At 38.2% G+C, this 12,460-nt stretch overlaps 2 protein-coding genes across 2 annotated transcripts; one reads left to right on the top strand and one right to left on the bottom strand.

The window, feature by feature from the left end:
- The first annotated feature begins 1 nt into the window (after position 1).
- Positions 2-8,856, top strand: LOC139148202 (nuclear transport factor 2-like). Its single transcript, XM_070719519.1, has 4 exons — positions 2-212; positions 2,073-2,144; positions 3,068-3,169; positions 5,105-8,856. The coding sequence occupies exons 1-4, from the start codon at positions 114-116 to the stop codon at positions 5,213-5,215; spliced, it is 384 nt and encodes a 127-aa protein (XP_070575620.1). The 5' UTR covers positions 2-113; the 3' UTR covers positions 5,216-8,856.
- Positions 8,857-9,875: 1,019 nt separating this feature from the next.
- Positions 9,876-12,457, bottom strand: LOC139148201 (DNA repair protein XRCC2-like). Its single transcript, XM_070719518.1, has 2 exons — positions 12,340-12,457; positions 9,876-11,194 (listed from the first exon to the last, which is right to left on the bottom strand). The coding sequence occupies exons 1-2, from the start codon at positions 12,370-12,372 to the stop codon at positions 10,391-10,393; spliced, it is 837 nt and encodes a 278-aa protein (XP_070575619.1). The 5' UTR covers positions 12,373-12,457; the 3' UTR covers positions 9,876-10,390.
- Positions 12,458-12,460: the final 3 nt, after the last annotated feature.

Below are 12,460 nucleotides of genomic sequence, written 5' to 3'. Positions count from 1 at the left end.
CGCGAGAATATCATCCGCCATTACTAAATGTTGTATTTAGTCCAGCTGCATGTTCAGGGATATTAACAATCTATATCGTGCGAAATTACACGGTATTGGCATTTCCATTCACCATGAACCCATTAACGCAGTTTAAAGAAATAGGGCAGGCGTTTGTAACACACTACTACAAGGTGTTTGACGAAAATCGGGCGGCGCTTTTACCACTCTACGTAAGTAGCAATCCATGATGTATTTGCAATGGAAGCGATGCAATTCGCAGGATCTGTGCACCCTCTGTCATTGTTCATTACGCTGTTTTATGATACAGTCTCGTGCCTTGACCATGTTTCGATGCTAGTGTGAGCGACTTTGCCATCTGTAAATGACGTCAGAGCCTAAATAATCTGCTGTCGTAGATGTGTTAGTGCGCAGACTAGCCTTCACGTTGAAGATCCTGTAGCTGTGTGTGTGCGCACAAGTTTGTACTTTGCAGTCATCTTACGCAATAATAATAACTGATCAACAAACATTCAATGCAAATTTTTGTGTTGTTCATTGGAGCCAGAATCAAAGGAGGCGATGATAATTCGTAAATATGTAAAAATAAGTCGGGCGGGTGAATTTCAAGAACAGTTTTCACCTAAATTTGCTGTGATTATTAGTCAGTAAATCACGGTAACTGATATCGAAAGTACGTTTGACACTTTTTCAATTTCTCTCTACTGTAGTGGATATCAGTGTAATCAAAGTGGTAGGGATGGACTTTCCCACCTATACTGGGTGAAATACCTGAGTTGGCAAATTGCAGATGTGAAAGATGTCCAGCATTCATCTTCATCTGCTTTAATAGTAAATGCAATATTTCAGGTTAGCTATTGCCAAACAGGAGTCTCTCTATAATGAGAGAGTGAGATAGAAATTTCAACTTTTGTATTATGGTAATATAAAAGAGTAGATCCCTCTTAAAATAAGAACATGAGGACACAAATATGAACTTTTTGCAATCTCTGCTTTAAAAAAAACAATATCATTTGAGGTTGTGCCAACAGTAGCCAAATTATTCTGCAGCTACATGCTTGAACTGATTGTGACATTGTCATTGCAATCGTGTAGATAAATGCAGGAGTAGTTTGTTTGGACCATGGTTTCTTCTATACCTATTCAAAACCACATAGCTGTGAATACACAGCGATGATGTGGTGTAGCGATCGCGCTGGGGTCGAGGATCATCACCAAAGAACCTCTGCGAGCCAGCCCATATGCTTTATCGGTAGTTCACTACAACACCAATCGGTTTTGCTAATTTAGCTCGCAAAATAATGAAATATATTAGTCTTTGAATAAATGTCAACTTGTACCCGCTTTATCATTGACTGGCTACAACTAACTGGCTTCTCCTCCCAACTACCTCAACAATAAGAACATGTATTATCAACCATTTTATGCTCCCCTGCCATACGTTATATGGCATGGAGTATATTTCCATGAGTTGTTGATGGTTTCTGCTTTAATTTGAAATTTGGATCTCCAATGTATTCAATGCATTTTGTGCGAGAGGGCAAACATTGCGCAAACTTGTCCAAGAGAGTATGGTACATTTGTCAGTCAGAGGTTCAGGTGAAGGGTTTTCTCTCGACTGCACAATTGCGCAGATTGTGCATTTCGAGCCGTTTTCTGTCCTCTAAAAGTTACTGACAGTGCAAAAATTGCGCACAAAATACAGCAAGCAAATACTCCCACATGATGGCGATCCAAGCACATAGTGTGGTGACCTAAACACATATTGCGGTGGCCTGTTGTTTCTACTCCCCCTAAAATGTCAAGTTTGCCCCTAATTTTGATGAATGGGGCAGAAATTGCCCCCTTCAATGAACATACAGAGAAAACACTGCAGGAGAGATAAAATGGGGGTTTTATTTGTAGTGCGATGGGTGACAGTGTCACATTGGCCTTGAGGGCACACAATGTCGACAGAACAGGATGCTGTATGAAGGGAAATAGTAAGACAGTGTTAATGAAGTCTATATGGTTGCAATTGTTGAAAAAGCACAAGACTATTAATGTGATTAATGTTTTGTTTTTTCTCACAGGTAAATGATGCACTAATGACCTTTGAAGGCAGCCAAATACAAGGTCCAGAAAACATTATAAAAAAATTAATTGTAAGTACATTTAGTGATAAGAGTAACAGTGTTTCATGTTGACAGGGGTATGGGGGATTCCCTCTCTGCTGACATGTTTGCACCCTCTAGTAATTTGTCAAGGGGGGACCCCCCCCCCCCCCTTCACAAATGAAGTGGTGCCAGTCACACCTTAGAGATACAAGTAGATTACATGAACTGGTGAAATCCTCCTAAATTTGCTTGTAAAGGGGGAAATCCCGCTGTTGATGCCATCCTGGATGAAACACTGATAACATTCCCAGGGTTGCACAACATGGAGAAGTTGCATCAGTGATTCGACCTTAGTCGTGCCAAGTTGTTGGAATTCAGTAATGTCAATATTACAGCCAACCAAGTCCAGGCACACATTTTTATGTGTTGGTTGGGTTTTAGGGATGTTCAGAGTGCCCTACTGAGCACTATTATGTCACATTTGTGTATATGAGATATGCTAACTTGGTGAAAATAGGTTTTTTGCCACTGTTAAGTGGCTCAGCAGATTGTCACAGACCTGGAAAATGGCTTTAAAGCAGTCTGGCCATCAGGTTTGCACATTCACCGATATTCTGTGCACAAACAGTCACTTCTCTGACAAGGCAGGGACAGCCAGTAAAGCATTTTTGATCAGGAATGTGTCAAAACTTAGATGTGCTCAATATCTGTACATGATTTTTTTTCGATATTCATTTGTGTCTGTTTTTCAAAAGTTACATCAGTCCGCTGTGAAGAGTTATGAAATCTCGTCTCACAGTTCTTGTATTTGTGATGAATCAGCATGCAGACAGGCAGTGAATGCAAACAATTTATTACTTGTGTCTCAACAATTATTTATTTGTAGTAATGAGGCTAAAACTTATGCTACACCTTGCCTTGGCTAACCCAACGGCAAAGAGCCAAGTAATAATTTACTTCTCTTCTCACAGTCCCTGCCTTTTCAAAAGATCCAGCATGTAATCACCACATTCGACTCTCAACCGACACTAGATGGCCAAGGTGTCATTGTCTTTGTCGTTGGTCAGCTGAAGGTAGGTTCTAAACACTCATTGTCCTCATTGCTATTCTTGTAACTTTATAATGTGATATTCACCTGGCCTGACTCAAATGTATTGCGTCATAGAAGGAATCGTAGCATAGACAGACCAAAACAAGAATACTTGCCTCAGTGTTGTTATCTTGCCTCCAAAGGGCAAGTAATTTCATGCCAGTCTATTGTTCAAATACTGAATTATTTGTAACCAATGATTGTATGGAAGAAAGTTTACAGTAAGGCCAGGAAGAATAATTAAATTGTTCCTCAGAATCACTGCTTCCACCCTAGCCAATGTTTTCAGAAATTGCTGCCAGTATAATCTCACATTGCAATGAGTTTACTGCTGTCAGTGATGGCGCTCTTAAAGGGACAAAGTCGGCCATTTTTCATGAATTTTGTTTGATGCAAGATACTACTTATATTGTTTGACATGTGTAAAGATAATGAATGGGTGACCATGCATATATTCGACCCTTGTTTTAGACAAATTAAATGAAACCATCACGATAATGAATTAATGGTCATGACCATTAATTCCGGGGTCTAATATATGCGTGGTCACCCATTCATTAAGTATCTTTCAACAATATAAGTAGTATCACATATCAAACAAACTTCATGAAAAAAGGCAGACTTAGTCTGTTTAAATCTCTTGGGTTTTTGACCTGTGGCGGACTTTGAATGAGACTTTGTATGGGGTCCAGGCTAAGAGCTTTTGGAAATGCTTAGAATTTGTTCTGTCAACACTGCCTGTATTTGCAATGCCCCTATTATTGTATTATTGTGTACAGTTTGTAAAATCCAGACTCCTGGTCTTGCCAACCATTTTTGTTGCTTTGCTAGAAAATGCAAGGAACAATTTTTTTTCTCTGGACTGATAATTATGTGTTCAGAAATAAGCATTTAAAGAAAATTCTTTGTTTGCCGTCCTTGGATTTTTGAAAAACCAGCCAGCCAGCCAGGTAAAAAAACAAACCCAGACAAAAAACACAAGTATATTAACCTAAGCTCAATTTTTATTTGGTTTCTTTTGGAAAAATAATATTTTTATTTGTAATAGTGTTAACATTGTGTTTTTTTTCTTAATTTTCTCTGAAAACCTACCACCATGCGGACAGCAAACAAAGAATAATGTGAAAACCACAAGACATTTCGCCTACCGTTAGTTGTTATCTCGATTGCCATCCCCTTCTGCATTTTCTGCCTTAACCTCCACCCGTCCCACTTTTTCTGACTGAGGTCACATGACTATCCTGCCATGATAGGTTTAATTTGAACAGAAATATACATGTAGACTTGAACATCAGTTGCTGAAGATGGCCGGTAATACATTGATTTACCTAAGCATTTCTGTACAGCAGGTTTCTTTCTGAGCGCTCTGTGGCTTTAAACATGAATTCCTCCAACAGTTTCTTTCGAAAAGGGAAATGAGGCTATGTTGTACTAAGTTTGTCAAGCAAACATTGTGTGAACATACTGTATATACCAGGCAAAAGTGACATTTCCTACTAGAAAATCACTGTAAAATTTGAATAAACGGATTCAAACTATTGACTATTTGAAGAAAATAAAAATTCCTGTGTAGACAATGTAGTTAAAAACTAGTATTTCATTCACCCTTATCCAGCTAGGTCTCTGTCAGTTTCCAATATACTGTGACAGTGAAAGGCAGGGTTGAGCCAAAACCTATACATATTTTCAGCCTCTAAGGTTTAAGTCAGTGAAAATCATATTTACATTACGTATACAGGTCTTTTTAAAAATACAACATATGAGACATGTTACAACTCACTGGTCCTGACCAACTTGATCTAACACTGACATATGAACTTGTCAGGGTTTGGTATGGGTTTAAATGGAAATGATCTTAGATCTGTGGTGCTGTAGATAATGAATTTCTCACGCCAGTTTCTCTTTTCTCTCCCCACAGACTGACGAGGATGCCCCACACTCATTTAGCCAATGCTTCTACCTGAAGCCCCTGAACGGCTCATGGTTCGTTACCAATGACATGTTTAGACTCTCGTTGCATCACGCATAGTGAAGACATAGCTCAAGATATGTAGGACTGCAAACTGTGGTGTTTATTTCCCTGAGGGACTCACATGGTTCTGTTCTTCTCATTATTATTTTAAAATCAGTGGATGGAAAAAGGAAGGAGCCAGATTATCTCACTTGGTGAAAGTGCGTCCTGGTGGCTAAAGCTCAAGAGGTTTATGTAGCAGTAGTAGTATTCTTTGTCAAAGTGATACTATTATTTCCGGCTTCGCTGTAGCATTGATGTTCTGGAGCCGTTTTACCCGAGAGTACTTCATTTGGGATTTCGAGGTGATCATAATACAACCACATTTGCTATTTTTTAATGTCATAGAGGGCAAGTGTGTGGGCATCCATGTTGTATTTACTCATAGAATATTATATTTTCAATAGGTGGTGTACTGAAAGTAGTTGTAGCTATAGATGCAATTAAGTGACATCGTTTAAAGAGCAACTTTGTCTGCCTTGACCTTTCATCCCTGTTTTACAGTATAAAGATTTGATTTAAAAATACTTAAAGGTATGCATTTGCTTTCACCCACGCCCTCGTCTCCCAATGTAGACAAGAATTTTGCCCTGGCAAATAATAAGGGTGTTTCAAAGCTCAATGGTGAGAGGGTTGAACGAAGTTCATCATGTATTCTCAAGCTTACTGCTCTTTGCTCATGGTCACAAGCAATTTCTGCAAATCAACTATTGCAGAGGGGAGCGTCCAAGTCCAAGGCATGAAATGAAATGATGCAGGTTGTTTTTGCTTCAGCAGTTTATGATGTCAAAAAAAACCCAAAACAATCTCACCCAAAAAAAGTGTCAATCGTGCATTGACTGGTAAACACAGCTCATATGATTGACCCGTACATACAATTCCAAAGTTGCTGCAAATTGCATGAACTGTTTCCAAGCGTGAATGTTTATCATAGTATTCAAATAATCATGAAGTTTCATGTCATGGTGACAAATATCTATCAAATTTTTATTGGTCAAATTATACGTCAAATAGCACACCAATGACTTGCATGAAGCAGTGTCTCCCCCCCCCCCCCTTTCTGATACTCAATAAAATGAATGATGACACATCATTCACTGTGTACAGCCATTGTCTATTACCTGATAGATTGCAGATTACCAGCAGTCAACACTTAAGTTAATTCAACATTTCTTGATTCTGATACGTGATGAATGTAGAAATGTTAATTGCATTACTTTGCCAAAAATATTGTACTTTTATCAAACTGTCGCTCCATCATCCAGTATTCCTGTCATTCCTATCATTTTTGTTCCTCCGTTTTACATTCTTTGCTGTTGTTATTTGTTTTTTCCGTCTGAAAACCTTGATGTTGCGTGCAAAGACCTAACACAGTTCTGTAGTCTAATGTGGCATTTGGTAACTTTATGTCTCTATTTAAAAAAAAAACTCCCTTGCCAATGAAAGAATGCCTTGCACCATTACATTTCAGGAACTGAGGCTATGGTTCTTCCCAAACTGTGTTTTGCCAAAGTTTTATTTCCTTACTCTGATCGGGATGAGCTCCCATTGAAACAGCCCATCACTGCATGGCAATGTTGCAACTTATCAGAGAGAGAGAGAGAGACACTGTGTGTAGTTATTTGTGGTATTTTATTCTCACGTCTTTCACTCAACATTGCAGCATTGAGCTGTCATCAACATCTTTTTCAAACAATAAGCCCATCTCGATAAAAGGGGGAAAAAAAATCTGCATCATAAAAGGTAAATTACAAGTGAGCAGTTGCAATCTAGAAAACATTGAAAGTTTGTAGCAGAGCATGGGTGAGAAAATTCCTACTGGCTTTCTTTGGTCTGAGGTCAACCATTTTGGTATATTTGGTTTTGGCCAGCCTAGCTTGGTAGCCCTGCACACTTTGATTATAAATCATTGAGTTGTAACACTTGTCTGAAAGACTGCTAGAATGTTTAACTGGCTGGTCCAGACATATCATTTTGGTGGGCCTGGTATACATTACCATTGAATTTGCACACCTTTGTGAAGAGAGGTCTCACGCCGCACTAAAGTGTAAGGAAGAAGGTCAATGTCAGTTTCTTCCACCAGCTATGTTGCATATCAAACAAATGTCAGCATGTATTGTTGTTGTCCCGGTGCACAGTCACTCCAAAAGGCAGAAGGATTGTTCCAAGTGTGATGTGCTTTGAACTTGTTGATCACAGTATATACCTGATCTTCACTACCTGTTAGGTAAAAATTACTTGACTCTTATAAAAAGGGGTTCAAGTTTTGCTCTGTGTATATACACGTGTGCAATGCTTGCAAGCAGACGTAGAGCGTCTTGGTGATTGCAGACGTTGAACGTGCGGTCGTGTTATACTTGAATGCTTGTAAGACTGCATTTTCAGAAGCCTATTGTTTTCAGCAGTGTAATTGAATTTATGTGTTAGGACATGTGTGAGGGACTAGTCAGCTATGAGCTTGTAGTTCCTCGTGGGCAGTTTGTGTGTGTGTTCCATCATTAAGCAGATTCAATCACAATCATATCCCTTCACTGTTCTACATTCCGGTAATATTGTGATGTATCTTCTCATCAATCATTAGTTGTCTGACTCCATCAAACTTCCGCAGCTTACATAGTAGCTGTACTAGATTTGGCTGTTTGCAACTGAAATCTCACTTCCTACTACAGTTTTCTAAGTCTCATTTGGTGGCTAGGTTTTGTCTAGTCTACCGTTCAGCATACAGGCACACAGTGAAAAAGTAATCAGATAATTTAAAATTGCAGTATATAAGACTCTTGCTAAAGCCAGGGCTGCAATTCAAGTGTTTCCGCGTTTCTCGCTAACTTGATATGTAAATTGTTATGCTGCTTCATGCAATGCACAAAGCTAATGTTAACATAAGATGAAAAACTTTATAAAAAATTCACCTCAACATGCTCCCTGTTATTTTTGACCCATCATCATCATATCTTCAGATTTTTTAACTATTAATTTTGATAAGTGATATAGATATCGTACCATATCAGCGATGTGTTTCAGGCATGGACCGAAAGATTTTACCCAACGGTGTGTGCCAGTGGGAATGTTGACATTAATATTATAGCACCTATAGATGATACAGTATTCGGTTTCTTTGAGACAGTGGAAGTGTTGGTGTAGGAAGTAACATAACGAAGTCCTGAAACATTTTTTTTTAATTTTTACTTCCTTGCAATGGATTATTGATTTATCAAGTTTTTTTTTTGTATTCATTGTTTCCTAACAATATTCATGACTGTGCTGCAAATTGAATTTTGAAATTTCTTAATCAGTTTAAATCCAACTTTATCCTTGTAAAAGTAAAACAGAAATTTTGTATTAAATGTGATTTACATTAGTTAATAATGACATCAACAGCTTTGCTTTTCCTTTATTTTTTTCCCATCTATTTTTTAGTAAAAATAAATTGAGGTTTTGGTGAATATTAAGGCATAGCATGTAATACTTCACTTGAAGTAGTTTACAAGACAAAATTGTGTTGATAAATGGTCTTGTTAACATCAACAAGATGGTACAAAATACAAAATATATAGAAAAATTTACTATTTTGTGGCCTTACAAGTGATATTGTCACAAAAAAAAATCATTTGTAGCATATGTCTCTGCTTTCATTGAATAAACTCTTTGAACATAACAAATATTGTCATAGTTATCACTTCTAATGTTGTTAGTCCACGTGACAGATCACCAGCCTTTGTTTGTATTTTTGGCGCTGATCATGCACCCACGGTTGTAAATCTTTGGCAGGGATCAGCAAATCCAGGGATATCAGGTTAAAGAACACCAAATGTTGTCCTCATTCCAGTGAGCTTGCCGTTCCACTGGTCTATTGGCCTATTTGTTACTCCCATAATGCAGTTTGATTAAGCAACAAACCACCCCCAGTAAAGGGTATACCACAAGATTTTGACCAGTTAAACAATTTACTAGTATATGCATGAGCAATAGCAAGAGCAAATTTGTGGAGTGAACTACTACGGTAGTGTTCCAGCTGTACTATATTGTGAATATGGATCTTACTTCCTGCCTCCACCAATCAGAGCGTTGCTTTTTCACCATGATTATAGCAGTATAATATATAATGAACAATATGTGCCGGCCCAGCAAAATAAACTGAATGACTGCTGAGCTTCTGTCAATCCTGGCCTAGAAACCCAAAATACTGAATGGATTTGCACCTTGGGGCAGGTTATTCAGTCCTGGCACATTAGGGTATAACATGAACGTCATGACACTGCCATCTTTTAATAAGATTGAAAGTGGCACTTACAAGTGACTACTTGTGAGTCAGCCTAAATTATTGAAAGTATTCTGATCCAGTACTGAGCATAAGAAATTAATGAAATTTATCAGGGTATGTCTGATCACTGACACTGGCTCAAGAACAACAAAAATTAAAACAAAATTTCTACCAGGCATACATATTAAATTGTATTGCAAAACATATTGATGGGCAGGTGTATGTCACAGTAGTCCTTGTTCCAAGTTTGAATGAAATTGATGGAGCCACCAGGCTGCCTAGACTGAAAGATCTGTCACTCAAGGACACTATCATAGTTCATATGGTACTCATTGCAAGATTTGTTCATCTGCAAATCTTTCCAGTTTTAGCAATATCTAGGGCAACTCATTGAGACAGAAAGAGTCAAGTTCACCGTTTGTTTTCGAGGTAAGAGCCTTATTTTAATCATTTTCCCAATGGGCAAGATATTCCATTTATTTTTTTCCAATGAGTTAAACTAGAGTGTAAACATATACCTTATCAAGTACTGCAGACAACATTTTAGGCTGCTTCATATGAAAACTCTGTGTCTGAGACCAATTTCGAACATCTGTTGTTGTAAAAAATGAAATATTCACATGGTAAATTTATGAATAAAAGTATATGGCAATGATTTTAATTCACATACTAAAAGCATATCTATCATTTCATCTATGAGTTGTCCCTGACACAAGACTGCAGTAATAGGGTATTTACAGTTTGGCATGACTGATGCCTTCCAAATCTTCCAAAATTACAACCAAATTTTCTAAATTTACAATGTTAAGACATGCGGTTCAGAATTTTATAAAAGCATAATTGAAATTTGAAATTTGTAAAGATATTCTTTAAGATGAAAATCTTTGGAAAGAGAATGAAGAGCTTCAAGCCCCTGAATTGGCAGATACAGTTCACTGACTACTTTTGTAAACAATGCCTGCATCTGAAATGAAAAACTTCAACACTGTCTGTTCATCACTGTGAGATCCTTGCAAGCCTATTGTAAATTCTGATGCAGAGTTCCTTGAAATGAAATATTTGTGGGTCGTAATCTTCCTCCAAGTCCTGCTTACTGGGTCAGACATAACCGTCTTAGCTGATGTTCCACCCTCATTCTGGTGTTGACTGACCAGGGAGTTTGTTATGAAAGCAATGAGTTGGTAATCCTGTACAAGTTTTTCAAGTCTGGCTGTCAAATGTTTGAGTCTAGCCTCACCAATGTCCTTGTCTAACCAGTAGAAGGCACTGATGCTATCAACCATGACAACACTGATGTTTGGTTTGTTGCCAAGCAACGTCTCCAACATCTCCACACTGAGCAGGAATTCCACAGTGTTCTGGCAACGCTCAACGTACAGCCTCTGCAAACATGACTTCATCAACTTTTCCAGGTCGCCGGCACTGATGTTCTCCGATTCATTTTTAGTCACTTTCTGTCGAATTTGGCTTTCGAGGATGCTGACCAGCCTCAGGATGGAGAAGTGGTAGTCATTATCAATGAACAGCACCCCCGTGTTTAAACCTCCGAGTTCACTCTCTTTCCATTTGTCAGGGAGTATACACTGTACAGTCCAATGCAGCAGCAATTCAGTCTTACCACATCCACTTTCCCCGCACACCTCAACAATGTCTCCCAGCTTCAAGGGTTTTGTCCTCTCAAAAAGCACTGGGTGGAGCTTGCTAATGTTGAGTCTAGTGTTCAGATGACCCAACATCTGTACAAGAACAAAAGAAGAAATTTAGTTTAACTACGTAACAAACTATAGTACCCTGAAAATAGCGATTTGAATAAGTCTAAAAGTGGAGAGCAAAATATGTACAAATTATTCACACAACTGATTTTTGATTAGAAAGTTATCTCACACAGAGTTTTTGCAAACTGTTGCAGAACATTGATGAATGATTTTACAGCCCCGATATAGCATCTTTGCTGTCCCTTCATCTAATTAGATAGACCAAGAGGATCCTCGATCAAATTACTGGGGGAACCTGGTAACAATTTTACTTGCTCACCATCACTGAAATAGAGGATTTCAATGTAAGAAGAGCAATATATACCGGTATGTATAAAGTTTGGGTTTAGTGACAGACAGTCTAGTTTAGTGATCATAACCTTGATACTTATTTTCAGATTGAAAAGAAAACAAAAGACAGGGCCTTCACATATTTTTGTTGTTTACATTTGTACTGAGCATGCCAGATTTCACATCAACATGCTTTGGTGTCTTGTGTGTTGTACCATCTATGCACCAAAGTATAATTGCCAGGCCACAGGTAACTCAGCAGTTCCAACAAACCCTGCGTTTGTGAGTGGCCACATTTGATTTTCAATAAACAGCTAGATAATGATATATGTGAAGACCTTGCAGGGAAAAATGACAAAAAGCAGGCTCAGTAAGATGAAAATAAGAATATATGCTGTATTGTTTTAAACATGCATAGCTTGCACATTTACCGACAGCCAGATAACATATTTGGACATGCACAGTGTAGTATAACTTCACTTACAATAGCCCACCACGCTTTACTATATTTTGTAAAACATTGTGAAATCAATGATGTTAATTTTGTGATTGCGAGAAAAGTTTCTCTAAATGACTTATCATGTTGTGTCAATTTAGACAGGAAGATGGCATGATTCATAATCTTTTCCATCACGAGTAACATCTTAAAATACACCCCCCAGTAGCATACCAAAAATGTCAGAAGACATCTTCCGATGGATTTTTATTTCGCATCAATAGCTTATCATCTGTTTGGTCGAGCCATCTGTGGCTGAAATAGTTTCGTTGACGGGAATATGTCTTTTAAAACTCTTCAAGACCCCCCCCCCCCGAATATTAGATGGTTCATTCCTTACCTGGTCACCGTCCCCGGTGTATGATGCACACATCTTCGTAAACTTCCCAGTGTCATATAGCCAGCGTCCCAACTTCAGGTTATGATGCTCTCCCTAACGCATGTATTATCATGGCGACAGA

The sequence above is a fragment of the Ptychodera flava genome, chromosome 13 (assembly GCF_041260155.1).
Source record: "Ptychodera flava strain L36383 chromosome 13, AS_Pfla_20210202, whole genome shotgun sequence".
Classification (NCBI taxonomy): Eukaryota; Metazoa; Hemichordata; class Enteropneusta; family Ptychoderidae; genus Ptychodera; species Ptychodera flava.
This window is presented reverse-complemented; position numbering and strand designations above follow the sequence as displayed.